The 18,768-nt window shown below is 54.3% G+C and overlaps 1 protein-coding gene across 3 annotated transcripts in view; it reads left to right on the top strand.

The window, feature by feature from the left end:
• The window catches only part of GRM4 (glutamate receptor, metabotropic 4), a 135,059-nt gene that overhangs the window by 17,267 nt on the left and 99,024 nt on the right, over positions 1-18,768 (top strand). For all 3 annotated transcript variants that reach the window (XM_011945437.1, XM_011945435.1, XM_011945439.1), the window contains exon 2: positions 3,756-4,637. In XM_011945437.1, the coding sequence (XP_011800827.1) occupies positions 4,119-4,637 (519 nt within the window). In that variant the 5' untranslated portion in view covers positions 3,756-4,118. The remainder of the gene's footprint in view (positions 1-3,755; positions 4,638-18,768) is intronic.

Consider the following 18,768-nt stretch of genomic DNA (forward strand, 5'->3'; position numbering starts at 1 on the left):
GAGACCCTGTCTCAAAAAAAAAAAAAAAAAATGGGAGCGGGGACTTAGAAGTGGCCACAAGGCAGGTTCCTGGAGTCCCTGCACAAAAGCCCTAGATATCAGAGAGGTCCCAGCTGGGATGTGTGGGGACTCCCCCCATCCCCCTTACTCTGACTGTTGGTAGGGGAAAGGGATAGCCTGCAGCTCTCCCCAACCAGCTCCCCTCACATCCCCATTCACTGGAAAGAATGTTCTGGAAAACAGTGTTGGCCTGAGAGCTATTGCTGTGTGGAGGTGACCCAGTTGCTCTCATCCCTGCCCCTCAGGGCTCTCATTCCTCCATGCCTGGCTCTGTCGTCCCCTGGAGCCAAGGAACCTAGTGGAGCCAGAGGAGAGGAGACAGACTGGGAGAGGGTGGTGGGGAAGGGAGAGGGAAAGGAAAGGGGAAAGAGGCCTGTCTGGGGGTAGGGCCCACCCTGGCTTGGACTCAGGCATCCCGGCAATTTTGCCTGGGGAAGGATGCCCCTAACTGGCCCAGGCTTGAGTTCTCCTGGCTATTTTGGAATTGGCGGGGGAGTGTCTGAAAACTGGGCAAAGGAGTTTAAAGAAGGACCCCTTCTATGTGCCCCCAGCTCCCGCCTCTGCAGAAGGAAGCAGGCCCTGCCGGGGAAGGGAGCATCCGCCTGGCCCCCAACCCAAACCACCCCACCACACCCAGCCTCTGCTCTCAGTGGCTTCTTTCACTCATGGGGTATTTTTACTTTTCCCTTGTTCCTGTTACATGATCAAAGGAGGGAGGGGAAGCTAAAAGAGGCAGTGGCTTGCCCAATTCTCCGGAGAAGCTCAGAAAAGGCAGGCCTGGTGGGACTGAGGGGTGGACAGGGACCTGTGGGCAGAGGCTGGGACCCAGTCCTGTGGGAGGGAGGTCTCGCAGGGGATCTGACCAGCTTGGGGCTCCAGGCTCTTGATTCTAATCTGCGGGTGTTTGCCTTTCTCCTCTTGGAGGCCTCCTTCCCTCATGGCGTCTGCTCTTCCCCATGTGTATATGTATATGTGTGTGTGTGTGTGTGTATGCGTGTGTGCGTGTGTGCGCACGTACTGCTCAGCCCAGACGTGCTCTGGCCTCAAGGAGAAGCCTGTGTGAACCCTCATGAAGGATCTGGAAGCCTGAGCAGGGCCTGACTGTCAAAAGCTGCTGTGTACTGGTCTCCCAGCCTGAATCTGCCCTGCTGTAGCCCCGGCACACAGCCTGTCATGATGCCAAAAATCCCTCCGTTTGAAATTCATGGAAACCGATCGTAAACTCACAGGACGTTAGAACTGGCAAGGCCTGAGAGATCCTCTGGGCCAGCACAGAGGAGCAGCCAGGGGCACAGGCAGCCTGCACAAGCTCTGTACCCCTGGCTAGATGTCGCTTAAGCACTTGGTGCCTTGCCTTCCTCATCTGTGAGATAGGGATAAAAATACCATGTAGCTCATAGGGATGTGGGGATTACATGAGAAAATGTAGGTAAAGCACTTAGAGCAGTGCTTGGCACATGGCAGTGGTTATAATTTGCTGTGATTTCTCCACAGGACACCGTCGGCATTTGGACAGGATGGTGTTTAACTGTGCAGGCTCTCCCACCCACAGCTGGCCAGTTAGCATCTGTGCCCCCTGCCTGCACACAGGCTAGTAGCTGACTCCCCTCCATCATTGCAGCAACTAAAAATATGTCAGCAGGGACAGTATGGCCCCCAGATTGGATTCTACTCCAACGCACCCATTTTACAGATTTTCCTGAGCTAGCAGGGATGCGCCTTATCACTAGCTACTGCAGCAGCACTGTAAGATTAATCTATGGCTCTTCTGGTTTCTGTCTTCTGAATTACCTGGTACTGGCATTAGCAAGTCATACCCCACCTCCTTTCACTCTCCATAGCCATCTAGGACAGAGATCTGGTAAACTCATTCACAGGAAGGCATGAGTGATGATGAAAGCTCCATACAGGTGCAGCTCCCCACTTTGTATTTTAATGGCTCTTAAGCCTTCCCCAAAGCACTGGCCTTGGCCCCCAGTCCTAGGTTCCCAGCTCCTGGCTCCGGGGGAGAGGTGGTATTGTGAAACTTTCTGTCAGCTTTGCTGGGGCTTCCCCGTGTGGCTGATGTGGCTTCCAGTCCTGGATGCATCTTGGTTCACTGTGTGACTCTGGGAGAATTATGTGATACCTCTGGGCTACCGGTTCACCTGCAGCATGGGGCCAGGGAGAATTAGTAGCCATATTCTTGGTTTCCGAGGAGGTAATGTGAAGGGAGCATTTTGAAGAAGGGGTGAAATGTGAAATGAGGGTCTAGAAGGCTGGAGAAGCTCAAGAGCTGAGGCTGGACTCTGGGGTCACTGCAGCTTCCTTCCCTCCCCTTGGCCCAGAACTGGAGCAGTCAGGCCTCTGTAGGGGGAATGACAGGTGGGGGAGGGATGACCCTGAGACCACTGTTTGGTCTTGATGGAGGGACCACATCTCTGGGGAAGCCTCTCAATCCCAACACAAGCTCCTCTTCCAACTGCTTGGGGAAACTGAGGCACAGAATGGACAAGTGACTTGCTGGTTTTCATTTGCCAAACCGCTGGGGAAGGGGGCCTTGGGTTTGGCCCCCAGCCAAGCCCTGACTCAGCTTCCATCTCTTCTCCCTGTGGCCTCTGAAGTGGTGGGGAGGGAGGTTGCTGGCTTTGAGTGGGGAGGCTGGGGTAAGGGAAGGAACCCCCAGGGGAAATTAGCCCAAATTAGCAGTGAGAATGAGGAAGGGCTGGTGTTCTCTTCTCTACCCTTGCAGATAAATATTTAATCACAACAACAATAATAATGATGATGATCTTAATAATGTGCAGTAGCTCAGGCCGTAACCTGAGCCCCGCTCTCAGAGGGAGGAAGTGGGGTGGGGAGAAAGAGCAGTGGAGAAATGGAGAGATGAAGAAAGTCAGGAGAGGGAGGGAGGGAGGGAGGGAGGATGGATGTGCAAGCTGAGTGGAGGCCTGCTCCTCATGCAGGGGCTGCTGGCTTTCCCCTGCTCTGCCTGGGGTAGCTGTGTAGCTGGGGTAGAAGCAGGACAGTGCAGGGTTCACCTTGCGCTCCCTGATTCAGGATGAAAATCCAGAACCCCCATAGCCTCAGCTCCTCCCTGGTCTTCCCTTGGCCCAGCCTACACCACTACATTCCAGGATGATTTCTTGAGGGGGCCTTATTTGCGTTCCTGGGTCTCTGAGTCCCTGAAGAGCCAAAGTGTCTTGGGATCCAGAGCTGAGAGCAGGGAAGCTGGGCTGTAGTAGGCATTGTCTAAGCTTTATCTGAGCTTGTAATTAAACTGCATACTCCCTGTGTGATTCAGGCAAAATGCTCTCCTGCTGTGGGCCTCAGTTTCCTCATCTTTGTAATGGGATTGGGCCCATAGGACCTGTTTCTTGCTCTCCTTCATGTGGGTGTGTTGAGGAAGGCCCCTCTTCCTCCCAAGCCAGTTCGAGGCTGTTCCTGGGGCGTGTGCTCTCTGATGCCCGGGCTACTGATGGCAGTGGGTACAGGCCTTAGGAAGCTTCAAACATGACCTAATTTCTGCCCTACACTCTCCCATTTAAGCCAGAGTTGAGCAACGGCGGAGAGGAAACCAAGTTCAGGAGATTTATGGAGTCTTTGGCGATAACCTCTAGCATCTCCTTCTCTCAGGCTCGTGATGAGAGATGGGACTAGCTAATGTCTTCTTTGGGCTTCTGTTTGATACTCTGTCTCTCTTTTCCCCTTCTAAGGTTGGTAGGAGGAGAGGATTGGAGCTGTTTCCTCCTTGATGCCAAGATACGCCAAGCTAGGAGCACTCTGCCCTTTCCACAGTCATCCACTGAGAACAGGCCTGCAGGACGGGACAAGGATCAGAGCCTTCCTGCAACCCCGGCCACTGTCTGCTGTCTGTGGGCCTGGACTGTGTGGGCAACTGCGCTTGGCCCGAGTGACAAGGAGGTGGGAGAGGGTAGTAGCATGGGCTATGCGGTTGGCTGCCCTCAGTCCTCCTGCTGCTGAAGCTGCCCTGCCCATGCCCACCCAGGCCGTGGGGCCAGGGGCCTGCCAGGGCTAGGAGTGGGCCTGCCATTCATGGGTCTCTAGGGATTTCCGAGATGCCTGGGAAGAGAGGCTTGGGCTGGTGGTGGGCCCGGCTGCCCCTTTGCCTGCTCCTCAGCCTTTACGGCCCCTGGATGCCTTCCTCCCTTGGGAAGCCCAAAGGCCACCCTCACATGAATTCCATCCGCATAGATGGGGACATCACACTGGGAGGCCTGTTCCCGGTGCATGGCCGGGGCTCAGAGGGCAAGGCCTGTGGAGAACTTAAGAAGGAAAAGGGCATCCACCGACTGGAGGCCATGCTCTTCGCCCTGGATCGCATTAACAACGACCCGGACCTGCTGCCCAACATCACGCTGGGCGCCCGCATTCTGGACACCTGCTCCAGGGACACCCATGCCCTCGAGCAGTCACTGACCTTTGTGCAGGCGCTCATCGAGAAGGATGGCACGGAGGTCCGCTGTGGCAGTGGCGGCCCACCCATCATCACCAAGCCAGAACGCGTGGTGGGTGTCATCGGTGCTTCAGGGAGCTCGGTCTCCATCATGGTGGCCAACATCCTTCGCCTCTTCAAGGTCAGTGCCTTGGTTGGTCCCCTGAGGTGCTCTTCCCCCAGCGGTCTCTGCCTGCCACACCCCAGGGTGCCAGGCCTGGTCGACCAGCCCCTTTTTCCTCCTCTTTTCCTCACTCCAAGGAACAGTTTTTTCCTCAGAGCAGTGTCCGAGAATTTGGGGCAGCTCTTCCTGGTTTCAGTATGTTATCTTGTGGTCTTAGCATAGGCACAGCAGAGTGAAAGGCATCGGGACCCAGCCTTGTGGCGCTGACCGAGGTGCTGAAACAGCACCTGCCGCTGGAGGCTTGGTGAGCAACTCCACTCCTCTCCAGGGAATTCTGCACCAGGAGGGAAAAGGATGTTCTGCAGAACGACCGAAGGGAGGAGGAGATAGGTAGACAAACAGATAAAAAGATAGGCAGGTGGATAGACAGAAAGGCAGACAGACAGATAAGAAGCATGGAAATATGAATCCTGGAGATTGCCAGGGAGAAAAAGCAAGACTTTTGTTTTGACATTGTTTTCATATAATTGCAATTCCCAAGAAAGATATGTTTTTCTTCTGGGTAGTTGAGGAAGCCCCCTGTGGCCCTCCTGTCCCACCCGAGATTATGGTTGGAGAATGTGTCCTCATTTTTTGGATGGGGTGTGGAGCTGCTGAGCCTGCAGAGAATGCAGATGAGGATGGGAAAACTGAGGCCTGAGAGAGTAGGCGGTCTCTGTTTCTGGTGCCCTGGGCCCTGAAGCAAGCTTCCCTCTGTGATTTCCTTCCTTCTGCCCTTCTTTCCTGCACACCTTTCTCCCTTTCCTTCTGGAATCCCTCCCAGCCCCCTCCTTGCCGCCTCCTTTGCTCTCTTCCTGGGGCAAGAGCTGCTGATTTGCAATTCAATTGGAGCCAAGTGCTTCGCTAAGCTGCTAAAACAACTGAAAGCTACCGGGTAGAGAGAAAAAGATTACAAGCATTTTACCAATAATTATGTGCCCGTTTCTCTCTTGGAGCCTGCCTTGTTTGCTCTGTGTGTGTGTGTGCGTGTGTGTGTTTGTGCATGTTTGTGTGTGTGGGGAGTGGAGGAGAGAATGGGGAGAGGGAAGAGGAAGGGACACAGTGGAAGCTGCGTGGTCCCTCCCTCACCCTGGTGTCAGATTGTTGGCCTCTGGAGTTGACCTTTGTCTCCCTAAAGTCTCCAGGGCTAGGAAGTAGACTGAGAGAGGCTGTTTTGCACCAGGCATGGTGGGGAGAGCTGAAGCTGGGCCACTCTCACCGGGACTCTTTCTGGAAGCCATTGGCCCACTTCCCATGATGCATCAGGATTTGGGGGCAGGTCTGGGGGCCCAGGTAGAAGTGGAGATGAAGGGAGAGGACGGTCCCAGTGTTGGGGTGGGGGTGAGGAAGCTTGTGGGTGGCAAAGGGAGGAGGCCAGAGTTGTGCTGTCACATGTCTGGGTGGGGCAGGACTTTTGCTGTTGGCTGCTCTGGGGCTGAAGAACACGTGTGCCCCTACCTGTGTATGCAGCCATATCTCTGGTATGCTCTGTGGGCCTCACATATAAGGCTTTTCCTGGAGTATTGGTTTTACTTGATGAGTTGGATGAAAACACAATTTTAATTTTAAAACAAATGGATGCATTATGAAGACTGCAAAATTTGTACATGGCTTTTTTTTTTATGATCAGTGGTTGAACATGGATGTGCGTAGTTTGAAGATGAAGCAGGAAACTTGAAAGCATTTCTGCCCTCGCGATACGCAGCTGGAACAATCCCTGGGGGCTGTGTTGCTCTGATAATCTTTCAGAGTTCTTTGGCAGGATGGTTCGAGAATGGTAGCCTGGTTCAGTCCTCCCACCGCACCCAGTTTTGTAGTGGGGACTAGACACAAGAGGAGAGGAGGAGCTGGCTAGGCTGTCCCAGGCCAGGGCCTAGTGATGGCTCAGGCCACATGAGTCATCACTTCAGCCCGCCTGGCCCTGGCCTGGGAGCTGAGGCAGTCTGGGCCATCCAGCAGAGGGGACAAGCCCTTGGACTCCTCCTTGTCAGCCTGGCAGGGTGGGGCACAGATCCCGAGCCTCGAGGAAGGCCACCCCGTAAGTGAGGCTGCTGTATTCTCTTTATCTGAGCTTGTAATTAAACTCCTTTAGTGACTCTGGGTCTTTCAGAAAGATGGTAAAACAGCCTGGTCCAGCCCTTGAACCTGTGACATTGGTGAGGATCCCTTCCCCTGTTTTTCAGAGCGGAGTGAGTGCCTACTTTACAGGGAGTCAGAGAGGCCAAAGGAGCTGAGAGTGCCCCGTCACTTGGTACATGGTGAAGGCTCAAGGAATGGTCACTCAGAGTTGGGTCTTAAGGTGTGTTCTTGGGAACATAGATATTTTGAGATGAGATGCTCAGTGCCCCAGACAGGGGAGTGGGCTGCAGCTGCTATGCTAACCTCTCCCAGGATGGGGAAGGGCCAGGGTGGGGTGAAGGGCCTGGGGTGAAGAGCCTTACCATCCTGGGGGTTCATGATGTCCCCTGTCTGGACACAGAGGAGCATGGTGCAGTCTCGGTTTGGTCTGTGCCTCCTCAGGACACAGGATGGAGTGGCTGGGGCGGGGGTCAGAAGCCCCCCAAGGCTGCACAGAGAGCAAGGCAGGACCAGGAGGTAGAGACCTGGGGAGTGGAAAAGAAAGCAGGACAGGCGGGCAGAGCTGGACAAGGAAAGGGAGGGGCGGCGGAGAGGAAGCCAGCCGGCTGTGGCCTGCATTCCCTCAGTCCCTTTTAACGGCCTTAATGTTCCAGGCTGGCGACAAGAGGCCTCCTCAATAATTAAACTGATAGAAACAAGAGGCTGGGTGAGAAACTTAAAAGCCATTTACAGGAGCAAAAAGATTGAACTTTGGGGAGGGAGGTTGGGAGCAGGAGCCTCAGGAAGGAGAAGGTGAGGGAGGGATGCCTTGGGGGAGGGGACCTGCGCCCACTACCAGGTGTCCATGTCAAAGGGCACCACTGCAGCCCCTGTCCTGCTCCCCTGATGATGGGTTAATGTGGCCTGCTGGGAACTTGGCACCAGAGGCTGTGATGACAGCTTTCGTTCCTGCAAGAGGTGGACTTCCGGTGCTTGGCTCAGAGGGGAACCCTGGGTGTGGGGGTGATTTCCTGCATGGAGAATGCGAATGGGGTGCAGTCAGGGTCAGGATGTGAGCAAAACTCACAAGCCTCAGAGCTGGAAGGGGCCAACCTCTTGCTCTACAGGTATGGAGGCTGAACCCTGATAAAATGACAGGGCAGGGCTCAAAGCCAGGTCCCCTATCCCAGGCCTGACTCCTGGGAGACTGCCTGCTCAAATTAGCTGAGTCAGAAGTGGGACTTAAACAGGTCTCTGTTGGGGACCAGAAGGCCTGACTCTGGGAATTCATAGGTCTGACAGCTTCTATCCCTAACTTCCCTGCTCCCACCCCTTCCTTCATTCGCAGTTTCTCCCATTCTTTCAGGACAGGGCTGCTGGTGGGTGTGAAGAATACTTTTGGGTGGGCCCCCAAGCCCAGTGGTTGTAGCCTGTACAATGCACTGTTGGGGGCCCAGCCCACATTCAGGCCTGGGTTTGAATCCCTGATCCACTAGTTACCTCACCTCCACTTACCATGTCAGTTATTTACACCATAGTGTGAATGAGCCCATAAGACCTTTTCGTGGCTGGCGTGGTGGCTCTCATGTGGAATCCTAGTACATTGGGAGGCTAAGGAGGGTGGATCACCTGAGGTCAGGAGTTTGAGACTAGCCTGGACAACATGGTGAAACCCCGTCTCTACTCAAAATACAAAAATTAGCCAGGTGTGGTGGCATGCGCCTGTAATCCCAGTCACTCGGGAGACTGAGGCAGGAGAATCACTTGAGCCCAGGAGGTAGAGGTTGCAGTGAGCCAAGATCGTGCCACTGCACTCCAGCCTGGGTCACAGAGTGAGACTCCATCACAAAAAAAAAAAAAATCCTTTTCCTGAGAAGTCATTGTTGGGGGTAGGAGGAGCAGACTGGAGACACCCCCAGAGGGAAGCAGTTTCCAAGTTCTGTACCTGTAAGAGCTCAGAGGGATCCAGAAATAATTTCTTTGAGTCTTTTATTCATTTTGCAGTGGAAAAGCTAAGGCTTGGAGAAGGGGGCGCTGCACAGCATGGGGGTAAGCATTTGGACTCTGGAGCCAGGCAGCCTGAGGCCTGACTACCCTGGCAAACTGCTTAACCCTTCTCTGCCTCAGTTTCCTCATTTGTAAAATAGGGATGATAATGGTGCCAGCCTCATAGGACAGCATGGGGATGAAGAATTAAGGTCCAGCTAGGTGTGGTGGCTCATGCCTGTAATTCCAGCACTTTGGGAGGCTAAGGTGGGCAGATCACCTGAGGTCAGGAGTTCGAGACCAGCCTGGCCAACATGGTGAAATCCTGTCTCTACTAAAAATACAATAATTAGCTGGGCGTGATGGCAGTTACCTGTAGTCCCAGCTACTCGGAAGGCTGAGGCAGGTGAATCGCTTGAACACGGGAGGCAGAGGTTGTAGTCAGTGAGATTGCACCATTGCATTCCAGCCTGGGTGACAAGAGCGAAACTCAGTTTCAAAAAAAAAAAAGAGTTAAGGTCCAAGAAGGCCTAGCATGGTGCCTGGCACACAGTCAGTCCACAGGAAATGTCACAGCACAGCTTGTAGCTGGGCCTGAAGTCAGCATGAGGGACTCCGCTGATGCGGAAGAGGATGGAGTGGGCAGGCAGCGCCAGACGGTGACCTTTAAGGCTGATCCCGGAGAGTTTCCCACCATCTGCTGGGCCTCTGTGTCTTCCTGCCATGAGCGCAGCACTCAGTGTTGAGACTGAGCAGACAACTTCGGGTCATGAGAATTTCTTGCTATCACGAAATGGGGCGTGGGGAGGGGGAGCAGAGGTGGCCTCTGCGTGCCACCCCCAGCCTGGCGGTGTGAGTTCCCTAGTCCCATGTCAGGCTGTACGTACCCTCTAGGCTCTTGGCTGCTTCTGGGTGTGGCCCTGGGGGAACACTGGCTTAAATCCCACAAGATGTTCTGTCGAGGATGTGGCTTTGTGTCTTTATGTGTTTTCACTACACAACCAGGAGGAACTCTAGAGAGAGCCCACCCACCCTACTGCAGCCTGCCCATCTTGACCAGGCCAAGGAACCTGGAGGCAGTTTTGACCACTGTGTTTCTGTTCGTCAGCTCACCCTGCAGGCTGCACTTTCAGAACTTGTCCTGGACATGACAGCTCCTCATGGCCTCCACCCCCATAGTCTCTTACCCAGCCCATTACAGAAGCCCGATCTTTCCTCTCCCTGCCTCCGAATGGCCTCTCCACAGCCAAACCTTCACTCAGCAGCCAGAGAGATCTTTCTAAAACCCAGATGGAATCCACTCAACCCTCTGCTCAAACCTTTTATTGGCTTCCTGTTGCTCTTCGATTAAAATGTGAACTCCTTTCCTGTCTGAGAGGCCCTGTGCTACCTGATGCCCCTGATGTCCCTTTGTCTCTCCGGGCACTGCCCACACCAGTCATACTGTTTACTTTATGCTCCTTGAAGACACCATGTTATTTTCCAACCGCAGGGCCTTTACACCTGCTTGCCTCGCTGTCTGGAGTCTTCTCCTCCCACTCTTTGAAGCCGGATCTTTCTCATTCAGCCTTGAGCTTAAATGGCTTATCTTCAGAGAAGCTCCCCGGCCCCTGGCTATTCTGTCTCTTTCCCTGTTCTTTTCCTTGATGGCACTCATCACAGTCGTGGTCATGAACACATTTGTTTTCCTTTTTGCTATTGGCGTCCCCTCTAGCCCAGAGGTTAGCAAACGATAGACCAGGAGCCAAATCTGGCCCGGTTTTGTACAGTTCATGAGCTAAAAAAGACCTTTATGTTTTAAAGGGTTGAAAAACAAAATAAAAAGAAAAATAATGTCATGATACAGGAAAATTATGTGAAACTCAAATTTCTGTGTCCATAAATAAAGCTTTAATGGGAACACAGTCATGCTGATTCACTTATGTCTTGTCTGCGGCTGCTGTCAAGCTACAAGCACAGAACTGAGTAGAGGAGACAGAGACAGAGCTGGCCCCTGCAAGGCTCTACGCCCCACCTATAGAACTCCCAGCTGATGTGGGCCAATGGTGGCCCTCAGGAAACCCTCACCAAATGGACTCATGGAGGGATGAGGAACAGGAAGGAGACCTCTGCAGCCCTCATGTCTGCAGCAACAGCTGGGCTGAAGTCTTGGGAGCTAAAGTCTTGGGAGCTCCCTGCGAGCTCCTGGCTGTGGGGATGGGTGTGGCTGGACCTACCTTACCAGTGGGTCAAGCCAGTGCCCTCTAGTGCTCACTACTGGTGGCATCCAGGGTCAGCTGGATGCGTTTCTTTCCCCCCAAAACACCTTTTCCAGGTCCCCACTGACTCAGGGAATTTTTCACCTAAAGCTTTGCTGCTTGTTAAAGGGGATCACCACGTACCGTTTTAGGCGGTCATTAGAGATTTGTCCCAACAGAACTGTAAATGTTGGGGGTTGGGGGGAAAGAGGGACCCTCTCTAAGAGGTGACTGAGGTGAAATAATTAGAACATTTACATAGCACTTACCCTGTGCCAGGCTGGTCCTCACAGCAACCCCAGGGGCAGGTACACAGTTGTTATCCCTGTTTTGCAGAACTGAGAACTAAGGCACAGAGAAGCTAAGCAACTTGCCGAAGGTCACACAGCTAGTAAGTGGTAGAGCCCGGATTTGAGCCCAGGCCATCTGGCCCTGAATCTACCTTTTTTCACCACTCTGCTCTCCTCCTTCTTGACCACCAGCTAGGGGTGGGTTTGAGACCTGGCCTTATGCTTACTTACTGCATGGCCCCTACAAGCCTCAGTCTACTCGCCTGTGAAATGGATGTGATGATACCCAGTTGGTAGAAGTGATAATGTGCCCAAAGCCCTCAGGAGGTGCTCACGGGAGGCTGGGGATACAGAATAGAATTTGATAGACGCTGGAGTGCTCATGAGGTGCTGGGGAAGGAGAGAAAGGATTGTCTGAAGTAGGTCTTGCTGAGGGTGACTGTCAGGGGCAGTTCTCCTGAGGGGAGGGCAGAGAAGCCCCCTGCTGAGATAGTCTCTTTCCCCCAAACCCCCACTGTGGTGAGAGCCTGGGAAGGGGAACCTCCAGACCAGAGCCAGACCCAAGCCTGAATAGAGAGGCGAAGGGACGTGGAAGGAGGGGAACCCTGGCATTGGGCAGCCCCAGCAGCCCTAAGGGGAGGCTCAGAGCCACCCTGGCTACTGGCAGTCAATCATCTGTGTGCCCTTGAGCAGGCCCTTCCCTGTGGAGTGGGGCCAGTGGTGTAGAAGTTGTTTTGCTCTAGCGGCTCTCAAGCCTAGTGGCTTGTCACAATCACAGGGGAGTTCAGGGAGCATTAGATTCCTGGAACCCCAGTGGGCCGATGAGACTGTGAGCCCAGGGTCTTTTTTTTGGACACTTAGTAGCCTCAGTTGGCCACTGACCCAGATGCCTCAAGTCCTTGGTTTTCTCCAGGGAGTGCCCCACCCACCCTGCAGTCCTCTCAAGCCTGCTTCCTCCAAGGGGCACCCTGAGGTCTGGGAGGGTTTGGAGTGGAGGCAGGTAGGATGTCAGCTTTAGCATGCGGTGACTGGATGGGCAAACAGGCTCATTCCTGCAGAGTTAAAAGGCAAGCGTGGAGGCGTTTGGGGGCCTCTGGGAAGACCTCCTAGAGAGGCTTTGGAGGCAGGCCCCATAGGCTCCTGGAGCCCAGCTATGGGGCCTCTGGATGTGATGTGTGGCGTTGTGGAAGGGCTGAGGTGGGGGCTGAGTCTGGGGGGGCGTCCTCAAGTTCATGACTGCTGGCTTCTGGCTTCCTCTCTCCCGTCTGGAACTCAGTTTGCCCATCTGTAAAGAGTCATGCATGTATTTGTTCATTTACTGAACCTACTGGCCATCTCCTCCATGCCCGGCTCTTCTAGAGCAGTGGTCCATCTCAGCTGCACATTGGAATCACTTGGGGGAGTTTAGAAAAGCCTCATACTCTGGCCCATCTCAGGAATTCAGATTTAACTGAGATTGGGCCTGGGCTGCCCGAGTGATGACAGGGGCATTCCAGGTGCATTCGAAGTGAACTTGATCACGCAGGAAGCACATGGGTGAGCCCTGCCCTGATGGGCTTCCACACTGGAGGGAGAAGGCAGGCAGTGAGAAGACAAAGCACGTAGTGCGCATCGTCAGGGGAGCAGTGCCCTGCAGAATCACAAAGCAAGGAGTGGCTGGAGAGCCGCACGGGAGGGGATGTCAGTCTAGACAGGGTTGGTGGGGAGGCCTTGTTGCAGAGTGTACTTTTGTACAGAACCTGAATGGAGTGGAGGGGCCGTCCTGTGGCTGTGAGGAAGAGTGTTCTAGGCAGAGCAGTAACATGTGCAGAGACCCTGGGGGCAGGACTCTGCTTGGCTGTTGATCTGAGCGGGGAGCTTGATGCAGGTCCGAGACAGTCCAGGGATCAGGGAGAAGGCCTCCAAACCCCTCCTCATCCTTCTTGCTGCAGAGGGTGTTGTGGGAGGACAAGTCACCAGGTCTCTTGGGACCCCTGTTTCCTCACCTATAAAGTGGGCAGATGGTCCCTGAGCAGCCCTTGTGAAGCCGCAGAGGTGAGAGCCCCCTGTGAGAGGCTCATTCTTCCCCTGGGCTCCCACCCTGATGGCTTTTGCCCACTTGGGCCTTCCTGGGCCTCGTCAGACCCTAACCCATTACTCCCCCAGCCTCCAGCCTGAGGATGGACAGAGTTGGGCGCTGGAGACCAGAGAGAGGAAGGGCCAGCCAGATGGGGATCCCCGAGGGGCAGTAATGTGGTGGCTGCCGCATGGACCCTGGGGCCAGCTGGCCTGGGTTCATACCCTTGCTCTGCCATTTGTTGCCTGGGAGAGCCTCTCTGTGCCCCCATTTCCTTGTGTGTAAAATGGGGATGCCTGCAGCACCCACTTAACAGGCGCTGTGAGGATGAAATGCGTGCACAGCAAGGCCTAGGGCAATGCCTGGTGCATAGACCATGGAGTGTGGAACAGAGCACCGGCTCTGGAGGCAGCATATGGTAGGTGGTGCAGATCCCGGCCCCAAAAGTCTGACCCTTCTGAATCTTGCTCATCTCAGCTGGGAAATGGACAGAATCACGTGCACCTTTCTGGGTGTGGGTGAAAATCACAGTGGGATTTGGTAGTGTGGTGGGTTTACACAGGGCCCGGTCATGTTTGTCCTCATCTCCTGCCAAAGGAGGCTTTGAGGGGTGCGGCCTGAGTCATGAAAGGTGGGGGGCATGGTGATGGGAAGGGGCACATCACCGCATTGAGCCACTGATGACTCTGGTAGGTGTGCCAGAGCCTCCTTGCATGGGGACTTATTGACCTGGGGTTCTCTGGCCCTTCATACTGTTGGGTGGCCCTGCTGTGGGCGCTGGGGTGATCTCTGGCTCTCTATGCAAGGCAGGGCTGAGGGTCTCCCCTTGCCAATGAAGCCACCTGTGGCCCAGGTCCTGCTTTCGGGGCCTGCCTCTGCTGCCGACTCGCTGTGTGACCTTGGGTAATGTGGCTGCCCTCTCTGTAAATGAGAGCACAGATTAGGCAGGCTCTGAGGTGACCGCGCTCCTCCTCACCCGGTCATGCTCTGTGCTTTCCACGGCCTGCCTCCTGCCCTGCTCAAGCCATGTCCTCCTGGAATGCCCTTCTTGCTGCCTTGTGGGCAGTTAGACTGACTCGAATCCAGCAGGACTTAACTGACCTTCCCAGGGCATGTGGGGGCTCTTGCAGGAATCGTGTCTCTCCCCACAGTTCCTGAACACCTTGAGGGCAGGATTGGGCTGAACCGCTCTTGGTCATCCCGTCCATTTCCAGTACCTGGCCCAGAGACAGACAGACAGACAAACCGGGGAAGCCGCCAGCCCGGGGCCTGGGTTTGGTACTGAGGGACAGGATGGTTCCCACAGCAAGGGTGGACCCCCATTAGTCTGCAGGGTTAGCCCCACACCACCCCCGCCGCAAGGAACTGTGTGTCTTCATTTTTCTCCCAACCTACTAAACTAGCATTTTTATGACCCAGACACGTTGGAAATGAAAGGAAGGCAAATTCCGCTTTATATTCCAATTGACCTTTATGCTTGCCACTCGCTGGAGGCCTGGGCTGGGGGCAGTGAGGAGAGGCAGGGCCGGCCTCGATGCTTGGTTCCATGTGGAGAGTGGTAGCCCGCAGCGCTGTTGCGGGTAGGGGAGCCGGAACACAGTTTTGCCCCCTCTTTCCCTATCTGTCTGTCCTTAGCTCCCTGCCTCCTTCTGTCTGACTGTGGCTTTCTGTTCCCCTCTCACGTGTTCCACCCCATCTCTTTCTTCCCCCTGGCGCCGGTTGGACTCCCTTGTTGTCCCACACCACCCAAGCACAGAGACAGTATTGGGGCTCCCTCTCTGTTTGGGTGGTGTGGGACAGCCTCAGCCTTGGTGGCCTGTGGTTAAGGGCTGGAGGCAGAACGGCTGTCAAGCCCACCTGTTCCTTGTGGGACACATCCCAGCCTCTCGCCTACTTGGCTGCCCACCTGCTTGCCCACCTGCCTCATACCTTGATTACGGCCTCAGGCATCTCGGTACTGAGCACTTCCTGGTGGGCACCCACCCCACCCAGACCCCTCCCTCCGACTCAGGGTGCCCCTGAATCCCACGACAAGTCTTGGCATTGCTCAGGGCCCTGCTCTCCTTGCCTGTGGGGTGAGGAGGGCTGGCTCTGCAGACTTCCCAGGGATGTGGGGAGACCTGGCCGGGTGCAGAGCTTCAGAAGGGAAACCACAACCTGGGTTCAAGCCTCGGCACTGCCACCTGGCTCTATGGCCTTGGCAGACCACTCACCCTCGCGGAACCCACTGTCCAGATCTGTAAAATGGGTAGAGTGGCTGCATTAGCTGCAACAGCACAAAGTGACTAGCTCAATGCCTAGCACATTGTAGGCACTGAGGAAACAGGAGCTGTTGTAAAGTGGGCCTGCGTGTGAGGAGGAGGCTGGATTCTCCTTCCTAGCCCTCCTCTCATTCCTTTATTCCTGGACCTCAGTTGTCTCCAGGCCTCAGTTTCTCCCTGGGGTCTGCTGAGAGGTGGTGCCCCAGGAGGAGGGATGCTCTGCTCAGCCCTGCCCCTGGCCCAGCACAGGTGCCCTGAGCAGGGATCCGCCTCGAAGGCACTGCCTGGTCCTGGTCTCCAGCCAGCTACAGGGCGGAAGAGGGATTGAAAAGTCATCAGAGTTGAAATCTCCTGGAGAGGGAGCTCTGGCTGGGCAGAGCGGGGCCCTAATGGGAGCGGACAGAGGTAGCACTTGCCTCATTCTCTGTCCCTGGGGCTGTGGCTGAGGGGAGGATGGGCAGCATCAACCTCTGTCAGGGCCCTGCAGAGGGTGGTGTTTATGTTCAGTGCAGTCTCCTCCCTCCGACCCAGCCCAGGCTCTGGAAGCTGTCAGGGAGTCCAGTGAGGTCCCCACAGCAGAGCAGCTGAAAGAGAACAACCCTTAATCCCAGGGAATGAATCCCAGTTGGGAGACCCTAGCCAGGGAAGGAGTCTGAGGCTTAGGACTGAGGGGCGATGTGTGAGGGTGAGTGGTTTCCAGGGTCGGGTCTGTTCTGAGAGGAGACTTCAGCAGGAAGTGGAGTGTGCACTGCTCTCACCATGCCGCCTTTCACTTTATTGAAAATGAGTGGCATGTTCAATGGGGGTCTGTCATGAAGGGCTTTCTCTCTTTTACCAAGGTGTACATATATCTTAATCAATGATTTAAAACATATGGAAAATTATAGAGGATAATATAATGAATTACCCTGTACCCAAGACCTGGCTACATATTGATATCTGCCAGTAACAGTTTCAAAATTGTTTAAGAAAGAAAACTTTGCATACTGGGTGCGGTGGCTCATGCCTGTAATCCCAGCACTTTGGGAGGCCAAGGTGGGTGGATCACGAGGTTAGGAGATGGAGACCATCCTGGCTAACACAGTGAAACCCTGTCTCTACTGAAAATACAAAAAAATTTGGCCAGGTGTGGTGGCACGTGCCTGTAGTCCCAGCTACTCAGGAGGCTGAGGCAGGAGAATCGCTTGGACCCGGGAGGTGGAGGTTGCAGTGAGCTGAGATTGCACCAATGCAGTCCAGCCTGGGCGACAGAGCGAGACTCCATCTATAAATAAATAAATAAGAAAAAAACTTTGCAAATATGATCGAAGGCCCCTGCATACACCTCCTTGCCCTCTCCCTTCTCCTCCTCCTTGGAGGCAACCACTGCCCCATCCTGGAGATGTCTTTAATCTCTTAATTCCTGTGCACTTAAAAAATACAGGCCGGGCACAGAGGTTCATACCTGTAATCCCAGCACTTTGGGAGGCCGAGGTAGATGGATGACTTGAGGTCAAGAGTTGGAGACCAGCCTGGCCAACATGGTGAAACCCTGTCTCTACTAAAAATACGAAAATTAGCCAGGTATGGTGGTGCACGCCTATAATCCCAGCTACTTGGGAGACTGAGGCAGGAGAATCACTTGAGCCCAGGAGGTGGAGGTTGCAGTGAGCTGAGATCACACCATTTGCACTACAGCCTGAGTGACAGAGCAAGAATCTGTCTCAAAACAAAACAAAACAAAACAAAAATATATATACATATTCCCACACATAATATTTAGTTTTATTTTGCATGTTTTCTCTTTTTAAGAGACAAGGTCTCCTCCCTGTCACCCAGACTGGAGTTCAGTGGTGTGATCATGGCTCGCTGCAACCTCGACCTCCTGGGTTCAAGTGACCCTCCTCCTGCTCGCCTCTGGAGTAGCTAGAACTATGGGCACGAACTACCACATCCGGCTAAGTTTTAAACTTTTTTGAAGGGACAGGGTCTCGAACTCTCGGCTTCTAGTGATCCTCCCTCCTCAGCCTCCCAAAGTGTTGAGATTACAGGCATGAGTCACTGTACCTGGCTTATCTTTTGTGTTTCATGCATGATAAAAACAGGATCATGTTGCACGTGTTCCACTTGCTTTTTTGGCTCAGTGCCATGTGGCTCTGTGGTTGCTGTGCTCATTTTCTTTGCTGTGTAGTGTTCCACGATATTACCATGCCCCGGTACAGTTACTTGTTCATCCTCTGGTTGTGGGCACCCAAGTGATTCCACAGTGATCTTTCTGTTTCTACAACATCCTTGCCGATGTGTCCTTATGCTCTGGGGGAGCTCCTGGCGGCGCATGTCCAGATGTGGCATTGCAGGCCCGTGGGGAATAAGCCTGCCAGTCTTTCTCAGTGCTGCCCCGTTGCTCTCTACATTCTGCGCAGGGAATGGTTTCCAGTCCTGCCTCCCTGTTGGAATCCCCCAGGGCCTGTTAAACACAGGTTTTCACAAGATGCCAGGGTCTATTAATGTAAAATGGGGGGTTGGGGGAGTCAGGGAAGGCTTCCTGTAAGAGGAGAATGAATGCTGAGACTCAGTGGTTAGGACACAGTGAGCTAGGTTGAGGGCTGCTGGCTGGCAGAGAGGTCATTCCAGGAGGAGGGAACAGCCAGGACAAAGGCCTGGAGGCCTGGAGAGAGGATGTGATGTGCTCGTGTGTGGAGGTTGGCTGTTCTGCTCCTGGGAGGCTGCTGGGGCTGAGGGGGTGATGTGGCAGGAGCTGGGGACATGACAAAGGTATCTTCCTGCCCGAAGTGGTAGCTCCTGAAAGCCAGGTCTCTGGTTGCAGCTGGAAGGAGGTTTATGAGAAGCCTGAAGTGTGAGGAGATGTTAAGTGCCTTATAAGTACTTTGATTATTTTAAATTCCTTAAGTGGTTTTCTAAGATGGTCCTAAGTATCCCAGGGACACAGACACAAAATCAATTAGGAAAGTACAACAAACCCAACAGGAGGAAAGAAGGGGAAGCCAGGAGCCCTCTTACGTGCCTTCCCTCCCTCCCTCACCCCCACAGGACCTGGCCAGGACTCCCTCCCTCACCTCCCAGCCCTGGGCCAGGGAGCCCTAGGCCCTGTGCTGAGGTCTCATGGAGGGAAAGAGTGTGCGTGCTGGGGAGGGGTGCCTGAGTGTCTCCTTAAAAGATAGGTTTCTCTCCTGAATGAACCTTTATTCAGTGGCCTTGGAGGAGACTGGGTTCCCCAGGCCT

This window comes from Colobus angolensis, unplaced genomic scaffold (genome assembly GCF_000951035.1).
Source record: "Colobus angolensis palliatus isolate OR3802 unplaced genomic scaffold, Cang.pa_1.0 Scaffold24, whole genome shotgun sequence".
Classification (NCBI taxonomy): domain Eukaryota; kingdom Metazoa; phylum Chordata; class Mammalia; order Primates; family Cercopithecidae; genus Colobus; species Colobus angolensis.